The sequence below is a fragment of the Heptranchias perlo genome, chromosome 23 (assembly GCF_035084215.1).
Source record: "Heptranchias perlo isolate sHepPer1 chromosome 23, sHepPer1.hap1, whole genome shotgun sequence".
Taxonomy (NCBI): domain Eukaryota; kingdom Metazoa; phylum Chordata; class Chondrichthyes; order Hexanchiformes; family Hexanchidae; genus Heptranchias; species Heptranchias perlo.
The window spans coordinates 26,296,830-26,324,609 of NC_090347.1; the positions used below are offsets into that span (position 1 = coordinate 26,296,830).

General features: G+C 39.8%; 1 protein-coding gene across 1 annotated transcript in view; it reads right to left on the reverse strand.

Annotated features, from left to right (window-relative positions):
- The window catches only part of ogfod3 (2-oxoglutarate and iron dependent oxygenase domain containing 3), a 94,301-nt gene that overhangs the window by 49,305 nt on the left and 17,216 nt on the right, over nt 1-27,780 (reverse strand). The window contains exons 3-4 of the mRNA XM_068004239.1: nt 12,075-12,150; nt 5,176-5,218 (exon numbers count right to left, since the gene is read on the reverse strand). Coding sequence (XP_067860340.1) covers nt 5,176-5,218; nt 12,075-12,150 — 119 coding nt within the window. The remainder of the gene's footprint in view (nt 1-5,175; nt 5,219-12,074; nt 12,151-27,780) is intronic.

A 27,780-nucleotide genomic window follows, 5' to 3' on the forward strand; every position in this document is an offset into this window, starting at 1 on the left:
CGCAGATCTTCATGCAACTCTGCTGCTTTTGTTGTCTCACTGAGCTGGTCTAATATCCCTTTATCATGTAAAGTGTTTAAAATTAATTCTAACTTGAGCCTTAATAATGGAAAAACAGACAGCATTGATGAATTACATAGAATTTACAGCACAGAAACAGGTTATGTAGCCCAACTGGTCTGTGTCGGTGATTATGCTCCACACGAGCTTCCTCCCACCCTACTTCATCCAATCCTATCAGCATATCCTTCTATTTATTTCTCCCTCATGTACTTATCTAGCTTCCCCTTAATTGCATCTATGCTATTCACCTCAACTACCTCATGTGGTAGCATTTTCCACATTCTAACCACTGTCAGGGCAAAGAGGTTAAATGACTCCATTTAGTTCGTGCAGTTTTGTTATTACTTAAATATTCAATTTTGTTACAATATATTCATAAAAAGGATTTTCCACTTGTGACAATGTTGCAGAGTATTGGAAAACTCAATCAGAAGTCACAGTTTTAAAAGTTACATTGCACATTAAGTTCCCCACAAATTTTCCAGTCTCTACTCTAGTGCATACTCAAATACATAAATATCGCCAACACTCCTTTCTGCATCACTGAAGCGCAACCAATAAAGGACTGAAAAAAGGCACCAATTGCTGGATCTTTGAAGATCTCATGGCACTATATCACCATCTCCAAAATAAATACTACAGATTAGGCAAGGGAAGGGAACAAGGAGAATTTATTTATAATCATTTCAAATATAGTATCATTGTAAGTTTATAAAACAAAACAGGTTATACTCAAACTGAGGGATATGAACAAGCATACTTGCCAGTAATTAAATGTTTAATTATATTAATCTTCAACAATGTCAATGGCATATATCTTAAAATCACATTAAGGAGGATTGTATGGTGTAAACACATAAGGAAACTGAGTCTAGTGAAACTGAACCAATGGAATGCAATAAAACAGGAACAGCAAAAGGAAATTACTTAAAGTGGAAATTACTTAAAGTGGTTTGAATTTTTAATTGGGAAATAAGGGAGGACAAAGGGTTAATAGATACATTGCAAAATATGTTATATCAATGAAAGAAAAATGTATTTTCTAATTTCTAGGCATCATGAGGAAAATGATGAGTTGTCTGCAGCCTTTGACATGGTTGACCACACCATCCTCCTCCACGCCTCTCCTCCATCGTCCAGCTGGGTGGGACTGCGCTCGCCTGGTTCCATTCTTATCTATCCAGTCATAGCCAGAAAATCACCTGTAATAGCTTCTCTTCCCGCTCCTGCACCATTATCTCTGAAGTCCCCCAAGGATCTATCCTGGGCCCCCTCCTATTTCTCATTTACATGCTGTCCCTCGGCGACATCATCCGAAAACACATCAGATTCCACATATATGCTGATGACACCCAGCTCTACCTCACCACCACCTCTCTCGACCCCTCCACCGTCTTTCATTTGTCACGCTGCTTGTCCGACATCCAGTACTGGATAAGCAAACATTTCCTCCAACTAACTATTGGGAACCCGAAGCCATTGTCTTCGGTCCCCACCACAAACTCCGTTCCTTAGCCACTGACTCCATCCCTCTCCCTGGCCACTGTCTGAGGCTGAACTAGACCGTTCGCAACCTTGCGTCCTATTTGACCCTGAGATGAGCTTCCGACCACTTTTCCGCTCCATCACCAAGACCGCCTATTTCCACCTCCGTAACATCGCCCGTCTCCACCCCTACCTCAGCTCATCTGCTGCTGAAATCTCATCTGTGCCTTTGTTACCTCTGGACTTGACTATTCCAATGCTCTCCTGGCTGGCCTCCCAGCTTCCATCCTCCATAAACTTGAGGTCATCCAAAATTCTGCTGCCCGTACCCTAACGCGCACCAAGTCCCGTTCTCCCATCACCCCTGTGCTAGCTGACCTACATTGGCTCCTGGTCCAGGAATGCCTCGATTTTAAAACCCTCATCCTTGTTTTCAAATCCCTCCATGGCATCGCCCCTGCCTTTCTCTAACTTCCTCCTGCCCTACAACCCTCCAAGCTCTTTGCGCTCCTCCAATTCTTGCCTCTTATGCTTCCTCGATTTTAATCGCTCCACCATTCACAGCCCTGCCTTCAGCTGCCTAGGCCCAAAGCTCTGGAATTCCCTCCCTAAACCTCTCTGCCTCTCTATCCTCTTTTAAGATGCTCCTTAAAACCTACCTCTTTGACCAAGCTTTTGGTCACCTGTCCTAACACTTCATATGGCTCGTAGTCAAAATTTGTTTGATAATGCTCCTGTGAAGTGCCTTGGGATGTTTTACTACATTAAAGGCGTTACATAAATGCAAGTTGTTGTTGTTGTAATCGAGTAATGTAACAATAAAATGCACAGAGTAGTGAGTGACTACAATTTTATTTGATCATGTCTGACAGCATTGAATATTTTCTGATACCTTGAATAAAATTAAGATCAAAAAGCTGCAAACCGCAGAATAATGGCCACAGTATCTCTGACAGCCAACCCCACGCTATTTGAGTTGATTTTCACGAGTGTGTTCTTCAAGGATCTGAGCTTGACAACAATCTCCAAGGTTGCAACAATGGTCCTTTAATTTGTTACACTTACATTTACAAGCATTTATACCCCACACTCGCATCATTTAAAAACAACCAAGAAAAATAATTGAATATTTATATCCAAGATATAAAAATTAGAACTTAACAACATCAAAGACTGATTCAATCCCATGATGAACTCATTTTTTTTTAACATGCTTCAATAATAGCTGAACTGCCCACAGAAGTCTCTAGAAATCTTCCGTCAAATAAATGAAAACTCGGATTACTTGTGACATTTTCATACCAGAATTATAGTCAAACATTTTTCTCAGAAAATAACTTGTCTCAAGCTCAAGGCACAGGTTATTCTGTAATAAAGATGACTTATCCAGGACTATAATAGGAACAAATAAGTGGTGTTTCATACTTCTGAACTCAATAAGGGATTTAAAATAGCTGCATGTTTGCAATGAGTTAAAATTCTCTGACACAAATTTAAAAAGTCAGTGAAGTCACACAGATTATGAAATTAATTTCACATTGAGTTCTTTTCCCATTGTCAATTTTGAGTGATAATAAAAAAAATTCAAACGGATAGGACTAATTGGCTGTATTCATTTGACACATCCATTTCATATGATGTAAGTCAAAGTGGAGTAAGCCTCAGTTTTGCCTCGTTGGAGGCAGGATTGCAAATTTTGCTTTTGCTTGTTCAGCGTGCTGGTAAACTTTCAGTTAAATTTTGTCCTCATTGCCAATTTGTTTTAATTTTACTTATCTGTTTACAGCACAGCAGAAAAATGTATCTGTTTCCAATTTATCAACCCTTTCAATACCCTAAAAACTTCCATCAGCTTTTCATTTAGTTTGTCCACTCTTCATTCAGTCTGCTCTTTTGAAAACAGAAAACAGTGCCATCACTTTTCACAGCTCAGTCCTTCAATCTCTGGTATTAATCTTGTGGCCCTCTGTTGAACCCTCTCCAATGACATAGTATCTCTTTTGAAGCAGTGGAGGCAAAAGTGGACTCAATGCTTCAGACATGGTCTCATTGGAAGCCAGCCACAGAATTCCAAACTTTAGAAAAAACGATGAAAATGGCACCAAGCCTATGGGAACATCTGCATCATTGTGGTCAGAGTTGGTAAATATATTTTGTAAAAAATATTTGAACAAGGTTTTCAGAGACATCAGCGACGCTGACAAAATAAAAATTGTACTGAATGGTCTTCCTGCATATTATGGTCTGTATTCCTATCTCACCCAATATTTCTTGCACCACAGCTAAATTTGGAATGATTGGAGTAGAAATTAAAACAAGTCAAATGTATTGTGCCATTGTTATTTAGTAGCTGTAATATTAGCTGAGTGGTGCTACTTTGGAGCCAATACCAGGGAGTGCCTATTTGGACCTCATATCCAGACTCTAGTTGGTCCTTAGGTGCCATAAATAGCGAGGTGCTGCTAATGTCATCAAGATCCCCAAGATACTTGGTGTCGATGAGGACGCATCATCAAAAAGCTCCAAATTAGGACCTCCAGTCATTTCCTTGAAGTGTTCATTTTTCTCATGCTTATTTTACATTTTATCTCATTTCACACTCATTTCAGTGGAGTACTCTGTCTTTACAGGTACATGAAGTGAACCTGAGGCAGGCAGTGGAACTTTTAGCAATATGATCTGACAACAAAGCTTTTATGCGCTTTTCACACCCATATGTGAATTACTAAAATCTTTGCAATGCTTGAAACCCTTCACAGGCCTTCAGGCAGCCATGGATTCCATTCAATTATAGAAATCTGATAACAAAAGCATACAACCTATTTGCTTTCCATTATTTATTTCCTTTTTGTTTGAAGTGTGCCTGTGAAAGGCAGCCAAAACTAAATTTCATCGGAAGCTCTGCCCCGGGAAGAAAACCCACACTATCTGCTTGTAGCTAGGTCAAAGACTTGAAGTGCACGGCACTGAGGCCCAGGCAGGATGCCTGCCTTTAAATGGAATGGGAAAAGCAGGGCACATGTTGGCAGTGGAAATATGTGGCAAGGAAGAGATACTCAGTGAGTTGCGAATCACCACAAATTGCCACTTGTTATCCGCCATCAGCCTCGCGAAAATGGCAGCACGCCGTCAACCTCCCCGTGAGTTTCAAGAAATTGCTGCAATTGTGCTTTAATTATCCAATTAAACTCGTAGCAGAAAGTTAGGGCTGGTACTTAACAGTGTAAGGACCCTTTTAATGACGAGATTTATGTTCCTACAATGCCACTCAATCTCTCTGGCCCAGGAAGGGAACAATTGAGACTGTGGCGTCTCATTCCTGCAGGTAGTAATTTGTTCAAGTTGAAGGGTGAGGAGAACAGTCTAACTAATGGGCATGTCTCAAGATGTCCCGCTCCTGTAAATTCTGGGTCACTGTGTTTTTTATTTCATGCCATGCGCAAATCCTCCAGGTAGAAGGCCAGACTCCTATAGTATGTGTGTAGAATCTGGAATGAAAAGCAACCTTGAATTTCATTTTTCCATGTAAAAATGCCCTTGGATTGATCACAGAAAACCTTTCAGCATACAGCAAGGAGATTTTTTTTTAAAAATTGGTTACTTAAGTAATAAAATTGAGTCACTTACCCCACCATCTGATCCTCCCAAGGACAGACCTCTCTTTGCTATACTGTGAATAAAAAGTAAGTTTTAAGTCTACAAAATACTCTTAAACCCAGAGAATGTTGGCTGAATGTACATTCTTTTGGCAGGTTTATTCTAGCTCATTGTGTGTAGTCATCACCATATTCAACTGAGTGAAAGTACGTATCAAAATTTTACACCAGTTAAGGCTGGTGTTTCTTTGGCAATTCCAACAAACTTGCACTAGAGGTCCATTCCACCACCATGGTTGTAAATCCATTCATGGTGAACTGGTAGTAGAAAATAATAACACTGAAAATATTCCCTCAAAAGTAACAGTACTAGTAAAAATGTTTTAAAGGATAACCGATAAAAAGGCTCTGAAATTCCTGGGGCCAGAAAGGGTGGAAAGGAAGAATTTTGTCAGAGGGAAAGGAATTTGGGGTGAAACCTAGTTACACTGGGATTCCATCCTGTTTACACTGCTCCTTTACATTCCAGTATGGGGAACAATGGGTGGAGCTTCCGCCCACCCTCCACAATTTCAAGGGGGTGAATCTGGGGGAGTTCCTGGGCTTCCTCAGGAACTCTTGCCATTACACCCTTGGTAGGCTTCAACTCAAGTCATGCCAGCTGATAGTAACCTTGAATCCCACGAGACTTTAAGAAAAGCCCTAAACCTTTAGTAGACTAAGGGAATGAATCCAGGAGGGGATTATTTACCTTTAGCCTGCAGGGACAACAGTTCTGCTGAGGGTTGAAGATTTTCTTTTAAGATTTGCCTTTGGCCCAAAAGAGGCTAGGGGCATCTCAGATGGAGTGGCTGTGAGCCGCTCTGTCTTCCAAGGGTCTATCAGTGGAGGTGCTTTGAAATGTCCTTGCAGACAAGAGGTGCTTGCCCTGGCCATGCAAGTGACCCTATTTCCATAATATGGAATTGGGGATCAATAGCTTCAGGCTGGGGCAGATGGGAGTTCTGCTCTGGCAAACTTGCGCTGTTGGCCTCGAGTGATTTCAGGGCCATAGAGTTCAGACCAGGTAGCAATCTTATCCAAAGGTCATTAATTCAGATGATGTCCCAAAACACAAAAACAAATTTGAAGCAACTTCTAAAAGTCATTTGAGCCCTGAGATGAGATTACGGTTTGATCTTCCCTTCCAGGTATCTGCCATGTTTCGTATTACATTAGCTTATCTTTCATGGTGCAATTCACAGACAAAATTAAAAAATAATTGGAATTGAGTAGATTTTGGCAGCTGACACCTCTGACTCAGCTTGTTCATAAATTGAGACCCAGGAATGTCCAGGAGCCAAGGACTAATATTTTAATAACTTTCTGTTACAACTTTTATATGTAAGGAATCTTACAACACCAGGTTATAGTCCAACAATTTTATTTTAAAATCACAAGCTTTCGGAGATTATCCCCTTCGTCAGGTGAATATGGTTTGATATGGTTACAGTTATTTGAACTGATGTGGAATTGTAAAGGCTTTATGGTTTTTTTTCCCCAGAATGTGGAATGTACTGTGTAGTTAGCACAATCCAATAAAGAGTCAGGATGAACTCTACATTCATACAACGGAGACAGATACAAAGCTTTTGATGAAATGTTCTCAAGCTAATTGGAGGCAGCTTTATTTCACAGGAGCATAAACAGCTATGACAGTCCATTCAACTAATCCTTCAGCAAGGCTGTTACCACATGATGACATAATTACTGCAAGTGCTTTGGAAAATAATTTGTTGCCAGAAAATGATGGTTCATTTTTATATCATATATCATATTATATCATCTATATGATGTTAAAAAACTTATATCTACATGCACTTCCTCAAGTTTTTCCATTGTAAATTCCTATGTCCACATTTATATTGGAAGCTGACTATGTAAACTTGCCATGCTGTAATTATACCCTGCTGCCAGTGAAGGTGCTGCAGCAGCACTACTGGTGGGAGGGTATAATTACTGTGTAGCAAGTTTACATAGGCAATTTCCATTATAAGTGTGGACATTGGAATTCATTTTTTTTTTGATTCATTCTCGGGATGTGAATATTGTTGGCAAGATCAGTGATTTATTGTCCATCCCTAGACTTGCTAGGCTACTTCAGAGAGCAGTTAAGAATCAACCTCGATGGTGTGGGACTGGAGCCACATGTCGGCCAGACTGGGTAAGGATGGAAAGATTCCTTCCCTAAAGGACATTAGTGAACCAGTTGTACTTTATGACAATCCAGTAGCTTCACGCTCACTTACTGATACCAACATTTTACTTCCAGATTTTTTTTAAAAACTGCCACGCTGGGATTTGAACTCACGTTCTGTGGATTATTAGTCCAGGCTTCTGGACTCTAGAATGCTAAAAATAAGGACAGAATGTACGACATTAAAATGGGGACTGAATTGAACCTGATCACAATTATCCCCCTCCCCCTAACCCCACTTCACCTCAGGACCACACTTGGTTTTGACTCCCCACATGCAACCCCAATGGACTCATATTATAAATTTATTAAGATCATTTACGAATGCTGGAAACAAGATAACTGTTCACAATGTGGGGGAAGGTGTATCTTTTGCCAAATACAATTACTCTTAGCTCATTCAGAAGTTGAAATGATCACAGAATTTTTAAATATATTGTTAAAGATTTTAACTTGACAAAAGAAAATGGCCAAATTTTTGTAAACCAGCAAGTTCTGTGCATTATTAAGATAAAGGAAAACATTACTTATGTCAATTTTAAGTCAAACCAGTCAACAATCTACAAATATATGGGGGGGGGAAAATTTCTTTTTTCCAGGGCTCATGTCAATTGAAGTTTCCTGCAGCAGCAAAAATGCCAAACTCCAAAACATGAAAAAGCAAAGGCTTCAAAAGAACTGACACAGTCCCAAAAACTGAACATCTCAAAAAGCAATGTACAATTGAAAAACACTCCTGAATAAAAGCCTATGACCAAGATCACTGCTTCATGATGACTGAATAAGTTAAATTCCATTTTATTACTATCAATTTCAGGATGTTTATTAGTGTTTTGGAATCGTATTTTCCAGTTCAGTTTGCTTTACTGTGAAATCTGAAACCCAGCGGCCTCACATATGACACACAAAAAGGGAGTTACAATGGGAAAGTGGTAGAACATGAAACTATACCCAATATTCCTTCAGTAGCATTATAGAAAGAAAAAAAACTGAAGCACACAAAAGTGCATTTTTTGCAGTGATCGATTTAAAAACTTTTGAAGGAGGAAGTGAGCTCTGAAGCTGTAAAGTTGATTTCCCAGTGGGTCAGAGGGCATACACCTTTTGGTGCAGTTTTCAGCATTTTGAACTGTACCATGATTCAGCTTTAAAGAGAGGCAGACCCAGAGATGCACAAAGGCAAAACCAAGATAATTGCTTACATCTCAACAGCATACATACAGAACATAATGACATAATGACATTTGTCCTACATAGTTAAGCCTTTAAAGATATAACACACGCTCCTTAGGGACTTTGACCTAGTCTTACTGAGGCTAGCGTAAGCAGTCAAGACGACATGCTTGCAACTTTCTGATGACGAATCCGCTGCACGCGAGTTATAATCGGTACCAATCTCATGGGCACTGCAGGTAAAGAGTTGTGCTATATCATTGATTTAATAAATTAAGATTATTAACTGGACGTCTGGGTGTTTTTTTGTCCTCGAACTTGAATTAGAGGTAATAGCCTATAATACCTCCACTTAAGGACAAAGGGATATATAACAATATCCCATAAAAAAACATCCCTCAGCTGAGGTTTCACGTCCCTTTCATTTGCTGCAGATCCTCACCTTCACTGATATTATAAACTGCATACCTATTAACTCCATTTGGCTCTGTTTGCGCAATAGGCTCCTCAAGCAGTATTTCTGCCTCTAGCTGACTCTCGCTTCATAAAAGTACAATAATTTGTCTCTTCTGAGCATATCGTCCTTCACAAATTACTGTGATTTACGGAGCAAGAGTCAACCAAAACCAGAAACGCTGTGGTAGAAGCCACTACATGAACAGAACAATCAGGGGTCAAAAAAAGCAGGCTGTCTGCTCTGGATGCAGTTGGTAACTGCAGAGAAACAACCATATGACCATTATCAACCTAAGTGGAAATACAAGAACAATTCTCCGTGTACACTATCTCTAGAATAGAGGCATGTCAGTATGGCTATAACAGCCTAGAAACTGAAATGCACACAAGATTTTTTAAAAAGTTAATACATCTAGATTATTAAAAATGATCAAATACTCTGTAATTAGTCCTCACAAGGGTTAAATACAATTATTAAAGGGTTAAACTAAAAAGCTACTTGGAGAGCACAAACTAAAAGGAGTCCAGTAAATGCTCTACTAAATTGGCTTGTTTGAGGTTTTACAAGAACCAGACTTCATGTACCCTGAAATATGTGAAGCAGCTGAGAAATTATAACGTGGGAGCTTTCACTGATATTATAGAACAATTTTAAGAACGTCCTCAAAAGCCAAATGTTAGAACTTAATCATTAAAATGCTTCTAAAACATTGTCAACTTTTTGAGGTTTAAAAAGAAAATACATTTCCTTCATAATTGGAGTGATATGTTTCAAATTCAACCAAAAAAGTCAAACTCAGTAATAAAGTTGTTGCTATATATTTCTGACGTTATTTCGAAGCCTGGTGTCACTAAGAAACCATTGTTCAGTTAGAAAACAAAAATGAAAAATGTTACCAAATCCAGTTTTAAAATTTGCAAAAGATTAGCCAAAATTTCCTCATGAAGCATAAATCAGGATTGAAGCACTGAATGCAAAATAATACTTCTGGATGTGGCAAGGAAGCAGAAGAGTACACAGGTTCAGGGTCGTAAAGGTCAAATTTAGGACTGGGCTCAAGAGTATTTCTTTACTCAGAGAGTGATCAACAATTGCTGGGAAAGGTGGTTGAGGTCAGGTCAGCTGGCCTCATTTCAGAAACAAGTGGATGCTGGCAGTAAGGTCAGTATTCTGGAAAGGATGAGAGTAATTGGGCTGAACGACCTTCTTTATCTAAAACTATGATATTCAAAATTAATTTTTCAAGTCATTTTCATACCAAGTTTAAGACATTTTATGTGCAATGCACGAGTGTAATTCTTGTAACAATAAGTATTATATAGAATTGTCTGTACTTTATACTTCAGACCTGCTCTTTATTCCTCCAGTAGGCATTTACAAATTTTATTTTGTTTTGTAAATTCCCCCTTCCCCAAATATACTGAAGGGTAACCGCGAACAAATGTTATTCAAAGCTGAGATTCAATTCCAGGCTATTGACGAAGGACCAATATTCGACCTCTACAAAAACTAAACAGCACAATGAGTCCTATAATTAAGCAAACATGATTCAAATCAAATTTCCAAAGTGTAGATAACTTATTCCAGTTGCCAGTATTTTCGGTTTCTAATAGAGAGTCCAATCTATTTTCAATTAACACCTAGGCCTGGAGTTTCTGCTAGGGGCGCAATCGGTAAAATGCGCTGGAAATTGTGTTGGTTTTGCCGAGGTGAAGTTCGGCCCAAGTTTCGACTCAAACTCATCAGCACAAGCCCGACTGTAACATCTCCCATGAATCAGCGTAATCAATTAGCGATCGTATTCGATTATTGACTGGAACATGGCCAATGGGGCCTCAAGATGACTGAATTTAAACTAATTTAAACTGAAAATTTGTTCAAATAATTGCTGCAGCTGAACAAACAGGACAATCAGTGGTTTCAATTGACTGCTGATCACAGGTCTTATGTACTAAGGGCAGATCAATTGATTGAATTTGAACTCATTTAAACTGAATCTGAAGTAATTTAAAGTAATTTTAGCATCAGTGTGAAAAACAGACCTGTGAAGCTTCAGTTGACTGCTGGTCACTGCAGCGACAGGTGATTAATGATGGATTAATGCGACTACAAGAACCTGTGCGCCCAAGAATCTGGGTTCAATGTGAACACCCCCCAAATGTGCGCAATTGGCAGAAACTCACCACGCCAACCTGGGGGTGTGGCTGGTTTTGTGGGCGGGGACTGCTTCGGGCGAATGGACTTTTGGACCAGCGTAAACAATCGCAGAAGCTCTATCTTAAAGTGGTTATCAGCGTAACTCACTTAAAATTTCACAATCTTTTATGCTACTTCATTTCATTCCACCCAGATTCCATTGTTATCTGAGCGGAAATCATGCGGAAACTCCAGGCCCTAATGTAGGGTAACTCCCCTGAAGCACTAAGAAACTTCATTCAAAGACAGCACTACTATCCTCAATCAATATAACAAAGGTTAGAAATGTAACACAGGGACAAGTGGGAATTGCATCTTAGTAATTTTAACAGCAAATCCCATATACACAAAAAATATATAAATAAATATAAAAATACAACCAGTATTCACTCTACTGATGTTGATACTATATAATCAGATTCTGTTTATAATTTGTTCACCTACTCCAATAAATGAAACTTTTGGAAGGAGAATGAAGATGACAAAGCAGGCCATGCAACTGCTCTCCATGTCCTGGTATCTTACATTGTCAGAGGTTTGGGAATAGATAACAATCCTATCATAGAGCAAGAGACAATGTGCAACATGGGGAGACTTTAACAGGAAAATAAATGTAGAACAATTGTATAACTGATTTAATAACTCATCAAATTCATAATGTTGGATCCCCATTAGGCAGGCCATCCGTATTTCAAGTGTTCTAAATTTCTTGTCTTTGTATTTTGCCCCTTTCAAAACTGTATGTATAAACATTCATGTTAACTATGTATAAGGGCACTGTACTTATATTACCAAACTTTACAATCTTAAAATTTTCAATAGTCATCAGTCATGTTATCAATGATTTTTAAAAATTAAAATGCAGTACCGTAACATCTTCTCTGCCTCTTCTCGATTTACCACCGTGTCTTTCACTGCCCTTCCGCACCTTGTTGGAGTACAAGCTATGAAAAATAAAAACAAATGAACTCAAAACAGAAAACCTAATTTCAAAATGGTTTAAGTGGCAGATGATACAAAATTCACAGAATTTTCTTAGTTTTGTAATTTAAGACAAGAACTCTAAAATTCTGGCGATACTGCTCATTGAAGGTATATAAAGTGCTGACCATTTATTTCAGAGGTTTGTGTGTCTTTGGAGTTGCAGCATCAATATTTTACATTGACAGTGAGTGTTTCAACTCATGTATCAGCTTGTTAGCATTTCACAAGAGAAATAGTGCCTTTTCACGATTACTTTTGAAGAAAGTAAATCTTCATACAAGAGAACAGCTAGCCTTTCCCAAGAAAGCTTCTTTGAGGAAAGTGAAAAGGATTTAAAAGCTGTATTTTGGCAGCTTGTTATATATAACTTTTTTTTAGCACTAAATAAGCACACCTGCAATTGCAACTCTCAGAAACTGAGGGTGCGGTAGCATCGTGGGATTGGAGTTTCTCAGCATCAACCAATTACACCAGTTGCAAAGTATGACTGGTTGTTAGAAGGTTAGAATGTAGGTTGTCAGAACCAGTCACATGTTATTTACTGATGGTTGCACACAAACTTGAGGTAGAAAAGTTTTAAGATGAGCTGATTTTTTAAAAATTCATTCATGGGATGTGGGGCATTGCTGGCAAGGCCTAATTGCCCTTGAAAACGTGGTGAGCTGCCTTCTTGAAGTGGCTTGCCAGGCCATTTCAGAGGGCAGTTAAAAATCAACCACATTGCTGAAGGTTTGGGGTCATATAAAGGTCAGATCAAGTAAGGACAGCAGGTTAGTGAACCAGATAGATATTTACGACAATCCGGTAGTTTCATGGTTACCATTACTGACAGATATTTAATAAACTGAATTTAAATTCACCAGCTGTCATGGTGGGATTTGAATTCATGTCTCCAGATTATTAGCCCAGGCCACTAGATTAGGAGTCCAATGACATAACCAATGACAGTTTCTGAGAGTTGCAGTTGCAGGTGTGCTAAAAAAAGTTATATATAACAAGCTGCCAAAATACAGCTTTTAAATCCTTTACACTTTCCTCAAAGAAGCTTTCTTGGGAAAGGCTAGCTGTTCTCTTATATGAAGATTTACTTTCTTCAAGAGTAATCGTGAAAAGGCACCATATAAAGGCAAGTTCTTTCTTTCTTTCTTTCACTTACTGTGCAGCACTTTCGAATGTCCTATGGTAAATTCAAGATCTTTTTCATTTTTCTACAATTCCTTTTGAACCAGGTTTCATCTCCCCACTTTACGATGATGGAGGATTGAGTTTTTAGTCATGAGGTTAGATTGTGAAGGTACACAATTCTGCGGCTGCTGCTCGTGGCTCACAGCACCTCGTGGATGCCCACGTTTAGACTGCTAGGCCTATGCCTAGTCTGTCTGAATTAGCTAAGCAGTGGTGCCACATTACATGTTGGAGGGTATCCTCACTGTGAAGATGAGACTTTGTTTTCACAAGGACTGTGTGGTGGTCACTCCTACCAATGATCCAGTGGACCTACAAGTCTGCAACATGTTGAATGGTGGGGATGATGTCAAACAGATTATTCCCTTTTGTCGGTTCCTTCACACCTGATGCAAGCCAAGTCTGGCAGCAATGCTTCTTAGGGGGTATAATTCCTCTTTTAATGAAAGACAAGAGCACGCCGTTTTGTATCTATAACTAAGGGCCAAATAAATTCACAATTGTCAGAAATTGCACACTTTATAGTCACAGTTTCTGCAATTTCATTAGCAGGCTATTAGTTGCATTCACATAAACAGCCATTCCACGAAAAGAGGAATTTTGGGCCCCTAGTTTCATCCTGGAAAGAAATCCATGAAGAAACCAGACACAAATATCCTGCCAGAAGAAAGCTACAGTTGAAGCTTGTTAACTGGCCCGCTACACTGGAATGAATTAGTGGCATTTACTTTGCTATCGTACAAATTACATTTGTAAGGATGCCAAGGGTCTCCAAAAGTCAGCTGAAAATAGCGTACTTGGGGATTTCTTCAAATGCAAACTACATCACGTACATTTTCTGAAAAATCGACATTTCATCTTTAAGGGCCAGCTGATGCAGTAATTGCTTTCACTGCCTTGCTCTTCTGTCTAGTTAAATTACTTTGAGTGTTGCTCAGCCAGCTCTCACATAGTTGCATAGTTGTCAGAGCACTCAGCATATACACATTTATTCCACCTGCTGCTGCTGTTACATTTTTCAATTGAGGACTTGCTGTTCTTGTGTGAAGCCAACCCTGTGACAATAGTTCTTGAACGAACATTCCTTGCGGAGTTCTAAAAATACACAAAAAAATAAATGCTGCATGACGGTTCCCACGTGCCAGAACAAGGGAATGAAGATCTGCACTTGTGAAATGAAATGGAAGAGAAATACAGTGGGGCATCACTGAGAACATAAACCAGGAATTCAATGGGGGAGGAGTTCCGGCATTTGCCACTGATAATGAAATCACAAACATGTGTATCAAGAACTTGTTTAAGATTTCACTATAAACAGCCAACAATAGAGATCTTTCCCCAGTAGACTTATGCCACACATACTGCACTTGTCAACAGTGAGGATAGACTTTTATTCAACTGCTTTAAGCAGGGAATAATTCCCATGGTCAATCTAAGAACGGATTTGTTTGCTTACCAAATGTAAGGTTTCCTACCTATTGGTTAATACTGGTGACTGGACCAATTCATTCTATTTTTGCATAATATCAATTTAAATGATTCTGTAGAGTTTTGAAGAGACGGTGGGAAATATAATTTCTGCTAGAAAGCTGGTGCCTGTCTGGGGCTTAACATCAGTTTTGTTTTTGGTTGAGTCAACTCAACTCTCCCAACAATTGTGTTCAAAACATGGAGGGAAGGTGGGAGTGAAAGAGAGGTTGGGACCTTTGAAACCTCCTGAGCATTGTTATCTGTGAAATGTGGAGAGGCTGTCATGGATCAACTGCACAACAGGATTTCCAGAATCTGCCGTTTTTTATTTTTATCTCTAGTGTGAGGAGTTAAAATGAGTTTAGTGATTACCTCAGGTTAATGCTGCTGGAATTTTTAAGAAGACTGATCAAAGGGGAACTGTTGCTTTATTAGACAGTTTTTTTTCCACACGTTCCAAGTGTGGAGAAATCCTGGAGAAATCAGCAACCAGCTGCTCGTAAACTTGTTTACATGGCCACATTAAGCTTTACTGTCAAAAAAATGAACCTCACTGAAATATATAAAATATTAAATCAGTATGAATAAAATAAACCCAGATTATTACTTCAAAGTTAGCTGGAAAATAGGACATAAATGAACACTGGTGAAGGGTAAATTTAGAACAGATAACAGGAAGAACTTCTAAAGAGTGATCATTGTTTGGAATAAACTGACAATATAGCAAAAATATTGGGGTAGTGCAAAATACAGTTGGATGTTATAGTGTCTTTCTGCATCTTAATTTCAGCTTTCCAATAAAAAAAAAGTTATATCTTGAAAGCTGTAACCATCACCACTTTGTTGACTGAATAATTAGAATGAGACATTTTCTTATACCTGCGTATATCAGAAAGAGACAGAGAAAGACAGTGACAGAGACAAAGAGACACAGATTATACAAGTCCAGGAACTAATCACAAAACGCCAAATTTAATGTTTACAGACATCTCTTAGAAAGTCACAAACCAGTGCTATCAGATGTGGAATCCCCTCCCACAAAGTGCTGTTAAGCCCATGCCCTGCCCCTCCCACTCAGTGCTGATGGACAGCAGGAGTCCACCAATGAACCACATTCCACCCTGACTGGCGCAAAACCTCAAGTACACCTTCCACTGTTCTTCTAAGCCTCAGGTCCGCCTTCCACAATGATGCCAGATCGAAGGATCCCCAAAGCTGCCAAACTCTAGTAATGTCCAACTCCACTGCCCCCAAACCAACTCTGGCAAATGTCATTCCCCAGTGCTACCAAAGCACAGGATTTCCCCCAAATGCAGTTAAACACATAACCCCTCCCCCAGTTCTATCAGAACTGTCAATTGCCATGTAACTAATACCTCCAATTAATGCATCTTGCATACCACCTTCCTGCATGTTCTCAGCTTTAAATATGGTTAGGGCAGAATATTAGAGACATAACAATAGACAAAGGAATATATATTAAATAAAGGCCACTCATTGATAGTTTTCACAGAATAATGGACAAAGTTGTGGAATTCAATCCAAGAAAAATCTCAGAATATCATTTAATAAAAATGGTTTTTGCCTTTCAATGTAAATCAGTGATCCTGATACTAATCCTACAGTAATAAAACACAGAACCCTCTGACTCACTGTGAGCAATGCCACAAAAGATCCACTAGTAAATATTCATTATAAAATATAGATTAGTACAGAAATTGCAAATCATTTATTATTTTCCTTATTCAAGAAGTTAGCATAATCTAACTTCGACTGTAAATGTTTATGTTATATATTAGTTATTTTTTTCATTGGTTCATTAATTGTTCAATAAATTCTTTTGGCAGATAAAGGCTAAAACGACATCTGGCATTATGACATTGCTGCTTCTTGAAACCAAAGAATAGAACTATTAGCCAAAGCATATCTGTTTGTTATCCTGGACATGCTGTCTAAATGATCTCAATATCAAGACAAGTACAAACACTCTCAAAAAGATAGGGAGTGAAGCTCATCTACAAAAGTCATCTGAGATACAGAAAACCAAAATATACCTCAAGTACAAAGAGGGCAAAAGACCTAAAAATCTAAACTGGATGAGACTGTAAACCGAGGTTCTAGTTGTCTGCTTTGATCTTCCAGGATCCCATCGCACAATTCTAAGAAGATCAGGGAGCTCTCCTCATGTCCTGGCAAAAAGTACTTCGAATGTCACCAAAAAATAGATGAACTGATCATTCTACTCTTTGCTCCCTGTGGAATACTGCAGGTACAAAATGGTTGCCCTATTGGTCTACATAACAACTATCACTGCACTTCAAAAGAATACATTGTGTGAAACACTGAGCTGTTTCAACATAATAAGGCAAAGATAAATGCAAGTATTGTTATTAAATTCCTATTTATGTTTCCCTTTTGCATCCTAAGGACTGCCCTGGCCCCATTCCTTCCTTTAGACAGGAAGAATTCTTCAAGACCATCAATGACCAGCAGAACATGTACTTTGTGGGAGCAGACAAACACAGTCGGTCCTTTGTCAACTTTTTCCTCCCCAAAGATGGAGTGTTCTGCCACCACAAAGTGTTCCTTCAATTTGCCGCACTTTCTTCAAACCCACAACACCATCTTTAATTCTTTTTTCCCTCTGTCCAGAATACATTTTATCAGAGAACTGGTTAATGTACTGACAACTAAATTAGCTTTGATATTGAAGCTGGGGCATGAAATCTCACAACCTCCCAGCACCACTCTTCTTGTTTCTCTTCAACAGCATGTTATTGCTGAAAGCACAATACGAAGGAGGCGCATGTTTTTTTACTGCCCCTAACAATGACTCTTCGGATCTGGAAATCATTAGATCACGAACACTGCAGGTACAGAGTTTGTGTAGCAAGCATACTATCAACACAAAAGTGCCTTTAACAAATCCAATATGACCTCCAGATTATCAGATACCTGTGTTCCACAACAAGCCATGATTTAATGTCTTAATTTCCCTCAGGAAGCAATCCACAGACTAATTAACTTCTCTACAGAATAAAAGGACAATAGACTCAATGCAGGATTAGCATGGTATGTCTTCAAAGAAAAACATTAATAAGGTTATATCCTTTTGATTTACACAGTACAATTTTACAAAATGCTGAAAGCTTTTATAAAATAATGAAGGAAGGGACCAAAAAAAAGTTGAATGACAAAAAGTTTTATGCAACCATTTTTAGTTATATTTATGTCGCTACAATAACGTCTTACAGCTGAAAAGACTTGGCAATGTGCCAAGCATAACCAGCAATTCAGTTGATGGGACTTGGTAAACCTGCCAAGCAAAATTCCATTCCAAATTGTCATTCAACAACAACTTGCATTTATATAGCGCCTTTAACGTAGTAAGACGTCCCACAGCGCTTTACAGGATTGTTCTCAAAACAAAATTTGACACCAAACCACATAAGGAGATATTAGGACAGGTGACCAAAAGCTTGGTCAAAGAAACAGATTTTAAGGAGCGTCTTAAAGGAGGAGAGGTGGAGAGACAGAGAGGTTTAGGGAGGGAATTCCAGAGCTGAAGGCACGGCCGCCAATGGTGGGATGGTTAAAATCGAGGATGCGCAAGAATTGGAGGAACACAGAGATCTCGTAGGGTTATCAGGCTGTAGAAGGTTACAGAAATAGGGAGGGGCAAGGCCATGAAGGGATTTGCAAACAAGGATGAGAATTTTAAAATAGAAATGTTGCCAGACCATTGTTGAAGAAAAAACAAATTGTAGAAGAGAACCAATGCCCTACAATCAATCTCCTAATTAGTCACATAATTTTGCTTACTGCAAGCTTGGATTCTCTGAGTTGGCAGAGAACTCATATTTCTCATGTATGGATGTATTAGGGGGCTCAAATATAACTAATCACATCAACTGTTTCAACTGTAATTGCTTCAGGTATATGGCTGGATGAGAAAGGTTGATGATGTTGGCTAACATGGGGATGAGGAGGTAAAGTTGGAAGTCACATGCTGGGATGGAGGGAGCAGATGGTAGCCTTCATCAATGAGCTAAGTGAGCTGAGGGGGAGATGTGGAGAAATTGCAAAGAATGGGAAGGGTGAGGGCATGGGTCGGTCAAGGACAGATGGGTGTTCGAGCCTGGAGATAACAGGAACATGCCATCATTCCTGATAGTAGGGCTATCATTGTTGACTTTGTTCTGTGTAAAAGTCAGCCAGGCGTCATTGCATTTTTCAATTGTTAATTTCATACTTAACTGCCTGCCTTGAACTCAAGTAACCCAAGATCAGGGGGGAATGTCCCATCGCAAATCCCTGGTTGACAGCCAGAGAAATTTATTCATTCAGTCGCTTTCATTCAATTCATTGTTTCTTTCTGTCCTGCTGTACCATAACCCATGTAGAAATTCAAGGCCATCTGTATTTTGACCGCTACCTTCTCTCACTGGACCATCATCTCCCCCAAACACCCATCAGTCCTTGACCTAACCATGCCCTCACCCTTCCCATTCTTTGCGATTTCTCCACATCTCCCTCTCAGCTCACTTATCTCATCGATGAAGGCCACCACCTGCTCCCTCCATCCTAGCACGTGACTTCCAACTTTACCTCCTCATCCCCATGTTAGCCAACATCAACAACTTGTCTCATCCAGCGCAGTATCGACCTCCTTCAAAAGCACCATTACCACTCCTCTATTCATAAAACCCACCTTAAATCCCTCCACTCTCTCCAGTTGCTGGCCGATCTGAAATCTTTCCTTCCTCTTCAAACACGTGGAACTCTTGGCGACATTGTCCAGAAGCATGGGGTCAGCTTTCACGTGTATGTGAGCAACATGCAGCTCTACCTCAATGCCTTCTACAGGGATTCAAAAGTTGTTGTCACACTCTCAAATTAGTGGACCAGAAGCAAATGTAGGTCAGCGAGCACAAGGTTGACGGGTGAGCAGAACAAGTTAGGATAGCAGAGTTTTGGACCAGCTCAAGTTTATGCTGGGTGGAGGATGTGTGGCCGGCCAGGATAGCATTGCAACAGTCAAGTCTGGAGATGGCAAAACACGGATGGGCTGAAGCAGGGGCAGAGATGGGTGATGTTATGGAGGTGGAAGTAGGTGGCCTTTTGATGGAGAGGATATGGGGTCAGAAGCTCAGCTCGGAGTCAAATAGGATGCCGAGATTGAGAACAGTCTGGTTCATCCTGAGACAGTGGCTGGGAATAGCAATGGAATTGGTGGCAAGGGAACAGAGATAGTGGGTGGGACGAAAGACAATTGCTTTGGTCTTTCCATTGTTTAACTGAAGGAAATTGCACCATCCAGAAATAGATATCGGACAAGCAGGATTACAACACAGGCAGTGGAGAAGTGTAGGAGAGGTAGGGCAGCATGTCATCAGCGTACATGTAGAACCTGACATCACATCGTCGGATTATGTTGCCAGGGGGCAACATGTAGCTAAGAAATAGGAGGGGACCAAGGATAGATCGTTGGGAGATCTCCAGAGGCAACGGTGTGGGGATGTGAAGAGAAGCCATTACAGAAGATTCTCTGGCTACGACTGGGTAGATGAGTTCAGAAAAGCAAGGGTAGTCCCAATCAGTTGGACAACAAAGAGATGGTGGAGGAGGATGGTGCAGTCAACTATGTCAAAGGCTGCTGAGAGGTTTAGAGGTGGCAGGAGAATAGAAAGGTAGAGGAATCGGAAAGGGTTGGGGTAGGGATTTGGAGAAGGAAGAAATGAAAGGTGGTACGACTGGGTGGCAGGAAAGGGAAGAATAAGGAGAGATGTAAGGAAATATAGTTTCTATACCGCCACGTGTCAGACCTATATCACATGTGTATTTTGTGTAGTCACCCTTTTATTAATCAAACATACCCTGATGACTATTAACAGATATGGGGTATTGTTGCAACCTCACATATACCTTGAGTCATTGTACCACATGTATTTTCGAAATGTAACTTTTACTATCTTTATATAATCACCTTTCTGTATTAATCAAACAGTATATGGAATATATGGTAAGTAACTCGCACTTAAGGGTTTTGTAAGTTATATAAAGGACAACGGGGTAATATAATTCTCAATTGTGCTTTGTAAACTACTGCTTAAATACTGTAAGATACGGATTCTTACTTGTGCTAAATAAAGTCATATAGCTATTAACCATTATGGTGTCAGTCTCAAACAATTGAACAGAGAGTGAAATTGACTGCAGAGAAGAGCCCAGGAAGGGTAAAGAGAAGAGAGAATAAAAGGGGGGGGGGGGGGGGGGGAGATAGAAATATTGGACTCTGATCAGGAGCAGCAGCCAAAAGCAAACGTAAATGGACACAGAGGAAATTCAAGTTTGAGAGGCATGGCAAAAATTATGATAGATACGTCCTGGTTGTAAATATCGTGTAGGGAGGAGGCAATAAGAGAGAGTCCAAAATTAAAGTCAGGGGTCCCGTGGTGGGATGAAGTTGACTTGTAGATTTCTAATTGATTTGGACCCACTTCATTAATTTGCTTTTTAAAATGTTCCAATTTGTATATATTTCAAATTGTAAGCGTCATATGCAAATATTTAGAATTTATATACGATAAAGTATGCAATACAGGGAATTTTAAGCATATTCTATTTACACTGCTTTCATTTTACCTACCAGGTACAGTTCCACCATTTGTTGATGGAGAAACAATAATGAGGACCCTTTGCCTACAGAGAAAGAACTAGCTTTACCTCATTTCTGCCCTTTGTTGACATCATTACCACGCGGCATCATGTTGCAAAGTCATATTGTAACAATCGGCGTTAGAAATGCCATTACACATCAAGAAATAAGCTGAGTGGGAAAGCACTTTCTCTTGGTCTTCCAGGTGAGAACAAGTGTGGTTGTGCACAAAAAAAGTCTGTCATAAGTAAGGATGGTGCTGTAAACCTGTAAATGTTTCACTTGTTCAAACAGCTGATGTGAAGACACAAATGAAGACATGAATAGGTGGCTCTTGATGTCGGTCCTAACAGATAATTTTGAAGAGCAAACATATGTTCACAGATTACTGTATGCCCAGTTTCAGAAGGAAACTCATCCAGAACAACAGGGAAATCGCTTTCATAGTTATGGAAGCGGAGTCAGAGTTGGTGAAGTCACACAGTATAGTAATGGCATAACTACTGGGGCAGGTGGGGGAGATGAGGGGATCTGTCCCCCAAAATATTTTGACATGTAGATGACTCTCTTTCCACCCCCCCCCACCCCCGCCCCGGCTCCAAATCCCAGAATTTCCCCCTGATGTCCTCGCCTCACCTCTTTCTCCATGTTGCACCTCTGATATATTGGTCAATTGATGTAAATTTGTGATTGGTATTCAGGGACTGATGAAAAACCCATTACAAAGTTTAATTACAACCAGATGAAGAATTTTTAAATTAGCACAGTTAAAAGAAATTCTTCACATACACGGGCAGCTGCGGAACAAACCCTTCTGCCTCAGTGATTTTATGAAAATGTAAATCTAGGTTGCATTAATTACTTTGAAATTGTACTTCTTATAATTGAATGTAACATGTAATCCACACAATACAGAATTTAATTCATTTCAGAGTGGCTTGTCATTAAATATAAGCAGGCAAAAGGGCTCTAGAGAATGTACTGGCAGGATTGACTGCATTTATTGGAACTAATTTAAACCAGTAAATTACTTATTAATTATCCAAATAGTTCCCAAACCATTGTCCTGTTTAGCCTGTATGCTTTGGTCTGTTTGTTACTTTCTGACTGCACCATTTCCAATAAAGCTGCGGTACAAGCACAGTGAGGAAGAATAAAACACAAAAGAGGATTTTCTGTAAGCTGAGGTACTGGCATAATTAAGACTACAACTCCACAAATATTTTTTCTCTCCCAGGTCATGTCAAGTCAACACTAGTTCTTAAAGGATTGGTGACACCACATTCTAGGGTAGGTCTATTTCCTGGAACAGCCTGCCTGCTTCACTAACCCAGCTGAACTGCTGCCAGCTTACCCACAGCAAGTCCCTGCCCTGTCAGACACTTTCTGCTGCATGGTATTTTTATTCATACTTATTGGAAATATGAGAATACGTTTCAAGCACGAAAGATAATTGGCAACACATCCAATCACTTTGCCTTTGCTTTAAAAAATTGCTGATTCTCCAAATGTTGAAAAGATTACATGCTTCTGATTTCTAGCAATACATGGCACCTTTTGTCCTTCCTGCTGCCACTTCTTCCCCTTCTCACATTTACCTTTCAGATTACTTATTCAAATATTAGAAAATTAAGAATGGAATAATCAAAATGTCATAGAAACAGAACATCACTAATTGAAGGAACAGTTCCCTGGCACACAGCCCTATAAAATCATTTATGAGGATGACAAGAGAGTACAATGATGTCGAGACATCATCACTCCTGTCAGCTACAAAAATAAATAAACCAAAGCTTCAGATCGTATAGTTTCTGCAGCAAACTTTTTTTAAAAACAACTAGTACGAACATGACAGTATTCAGGTTCAAGAAGAGGGCGTACAACTCATCAAAGGTCATCGCCCTTTTACCCGAACTCTTCCATCATAGTATCCAGCTGTATTTTAAACAACTTCATTATTTTTGCCTCTATGACCCTGCCTGCCAGATTATTTCAAATGGTTTTATGAATAAAGTTCTTCCTAATATCTATCTTAAATTTACTTTTCACTAATTTCTCTTTGTCTTCCTGCCTTACTTTGAAGTAATAATCTGGGCTTACTTTATCTATGTATATTTAGATATTATTTTTAAAAAGCACGTCTGTCTGCTATCTGATCTCTTTTTGCAACCACCTCTTTTCAGAACACCGATTGGTCTGTGCAAACCACATGATCGCTAAACATGATTCTTCTGATTGAAAACAGAAAATGCTGGATACACTCAGCAAGTCAGGCAGCGTTCTGATGAAAAGTCACGACCTGAAGCGTTAACCCTACGTTTTTCTTCCCACAGATGTTGCCTGTCCTGCTGAGTGTTTCCAGCATTATCTATTTTTATTTCAGATTTCCAGCATTTGCAGTATTTTGCTTCTTGCCTCTTCTGATTGTTGCTAAGCAGCAACCATCAGATGTTAAGATTCATGAAACACCAGCCACACTCCTTCACTCAGAGTTCCAGGGATCCAGCTCTCTGTTTCCAAGGCCTGGCTCTATCTCCCAGTCACTGCCGCTTAGCACCCTTCCAAACTTTGCCTCCTGCTTCTTCCCTCCTAACCTTGGGCACCCAGTATTAAGCTTCGATTCCCACTCCTCTTTTCCCAGTCCTGACCAGCCTGCTCTCTGCCTCCAAGTCCACTTCCTTTTTACTGCCTCCCTCCCAACACCAGTTTATGGCCTTATTTCTGCACCTTGACGCTAGGTGTCCCTCTTGCACTCAGGTCTTGTCATTGGCATTCTGTCACCCCCTACCCCAAGTCTTGATGCCAGACCTCAGCGTCCACACTCCAAAAACAATAAGGGTGCTTGAAACACCCCACAATCTGAGGTACTCCTGGAGCCAGTAGCTGGGAGAACTAGCTGCAACTAAATTGTAGAAAAGCACAAATCAACGCGAACATCCTCCACAACGGGTAGTAATGTCCAAGAGGGCCACATCAATTGTGGTGGCTCATCAATCCCCAATCTATATCCCATGAGCCGGATACCCTTGGACACGGATAATCCCATGTGACACTAATCAGTCGATGATGTGCACAGGCTCTCAGAGAAGTGCACCAGACCAACCTTGCCCCTAAAGTTACTTGAAAACCTCTCACTTGGTCACATTATGAAATAAACAGAAAGGAAATGTCCCCAGTGAAGACACACATATACTACATACATGGGGCATAATCTTAAAATTGGAGCTTGGCCATTTCGGAGCGAAATCTGGAAGCATTTCTTCACACAACGGGTAGTGGAAATCTGGTACTCTCTCCCCCCAAAAAGCTGTTGAGGCTAGGTCAATTGGCAATTTAAAAACTGAGATTGATAGATTTTTGTTTGGTAAGGGTATTAAGGGATAGGGAACCAAGCCGGGAGAATGGAGTTAAGATACAGATCAACCATGATCTAACTGAATGACGGAACAGTTTCAAGGGGCTGAATGGCCTACTCCTGTTCCTGTATTCCTGCCTGAGAGAGCAAACAGGTTACCTTTTAAACGTCTCATCTGAAAGATGGCACATCAGACAGTGCAGCACTCCCTCAGTACTGCAATGAAGTGCCAGCCTACATTATGTGCTCAAGTGTCTGAAGTGGGGCTTCAACCCATGACCTTCTGACTCAGAGGCGAGAGCATTACCACAGTGCCAAGGATAACACTTAAAAAGATCATGTTTAACAAATAACATTCTCTCCGTTTTCATAACAGCAGAAGATACTGCAGCTCTTCATTATAATACATAAATTTAAAAACATTAGTAAAGAAAATCAACACAATGTTTGGATAACAACCAATTCCACACAATCACTTAATGTTCACTATAATGTGCTAACTATACCTGCATTAAAGTATAAGACAAGAAAAGGTCTTATCAAGCCCATTCCTTCCAATGGTGCATATATTATCATGGTTTCTCTTTAGCTCATTTAATCTCTTGATAAGAGAAGAATAACTGCAGGTAAATAAAAACTTCCACCCTGACCAGGGACATTCCATGGATAACATTACTGTGATCCCAAAAGAATTGGACCTGTAGTATTCTGTAGAAATATATTACAAAACAGTGTGATTAAAGGAGAACAAAATCTCAGTGAAGGATATATTGAATTGAGGAAGGTAACTTGAAGGTTAAATACACAGGATGAGCTTAAGTGTGATATCTGACAGTAAACTGAAACCAATACTCATTTCCTCCACAGACCGTTTTGAATTAAGCTTGGTATTGATGTCAAGTACATTTTTCTCTGTATTTTTTGCTCAAAGGAACCCTGCAATTTGATTCTCTGTGTAAAACCTAGACAAACTGTCGATAATACAAAATTGACTTTCTTTTCCAATTCCATTTGAGCCAGAAATGAGCGGTGGGGATGCGGATGTGTAAAACATACACCTTTATTCTATACTAAGTAATTAGTAGCTGAACATTGCAGACCTTCCAGCTTCTTCTTTGCCTCATCAATGTTCTCCCCTTCTCACCTAACGATAGGCAGCCAGCCCTCTGTTACATTACGCAAGTGGCCATCCTTAACCAGTGCATCTAAACAGTAAATGTTGGTAAGCCATTCTACCAGAGTAGGCATTATAACTGCACCTTTTCCTATTTCGCATAAGTACCTTGCTGATTTTTTTAATGTGCGGATATACTTCCACCATTAACACTCAAACAATGCTTTAAATTACAATTAATGCCCATATCGCATTATATTGCCAAGATGTAGCACTAACCAATACTAAGTTCTCAAAGTGGATCAGTACCGCGTAACTAAAATGCATGGTTTTCTATAAAGCTTACAACATAAATTTTCCGTACCTGGTAATATGCAAGAGTTCATGACATGATTTGCAATTGCAATGACTGATAGCTATTTTCTTGCTGCACCAAGCTGAATGATTGAATTTCAATCAAAAGAGCAATATATTTTTCTGTTATGCGCAGATAAAACATTCTTACACATTGCTAACTAGTTCGGTAAGCCTGAAACAACTGGGAAATATCTGACTCCTATTTGCATTTGATATAAGTGACTATTCTGCAGGTTGAAGCAGCTGCCTAGCAGGTCTTAAAATATTCTGGAATATGTGACTCCAGATTCTTCCTGGTCTCTGACCACTTCTGATTTAGTGTTTAGTGAGCCTTTTGCCAATGTACACTAAAACCATCATAAATTGCAAGGATTTTCTAATGCATCATCTATGTTTTTGCAACCCATATAAAATTTGGTGTTGACAACTTTTGAGTTATTTTACCTCATTTTTCTGCATCAATGAAAAATTTTGAGGCTCTTTTACGTTTGCTTTTAAGTTAGAGCAAGCAGTTCAAAGGAAATAATTTAACAAATATAACAGAAAAGAAATCCTCCCAGCAGCTTCCCTCTAAGCTGTAATCAAGAACGAGGTTTGAGGTTAACCTGGGTTTAACAGCACAACTACCTCAGTGGTGGTACTCTCACCTCTGAGTCAGAAGGTCATGGGTTCAAGTCCCACTCCAGAGACTTGAGCACATAATCTAGGCTGACACTCCCAGTGCAGTACTGAGGGAGTGCTGCATTGTTAGAGGTGCCATCTTTCAAATGAGACGTTAAGCCGAGGCCTTGTCTGCCCTCTCAGGTGGGCATAAAAGATTCCATGGCACTATTTCAAAGAAGAGGAGAGTTGTCCCCGGTTTCCTGGCCAATATTTATCCCTCAACCAACATCACTATAAACAGATTATCTGGTCGTTATCTCATTGCTGTTTGTGGGACCTTGCTATGCGCAAATTGATTGCCATGATTCCTACATTACAACAATGATTACATTTCAAGAAGTAATTCATTGACTGTAAAGCACTTTGGGATGTCCTGAGATCGTGGATAAATGTGAGGTTATCCACTTTGGTTGTAAAAACAGAAAGGCAGATTATTATCTGAATGGTGATAGATTGGGAAAAGAAGAGGTGCAACAAGACCTGGGTGTCCTTGTACACCAGTTGCTGAAAGCAAGCATTCAGGTGCAGCTAGCAGTTAGGAAGGCGAATGGTATGTTGGCCTTCATTGCAAGAGGATTTGAGTACAGGAGCAGGGATGTCTTACTGCAGTTGTACGGGGCCTTGGTGAGACCACATCTGGAGTATTGTGTGCAGTTTTGGTCTCCTTATCTGAGGAAGGATGTCGTTGCCATGGAGGGAGTGCAACGAAGGTTTACCAGACTGATTCCTGGGATGGCAGGACTGATGTATGAGGAGAGTTTGGGTCGACTAGGCCTATATTCACTAGA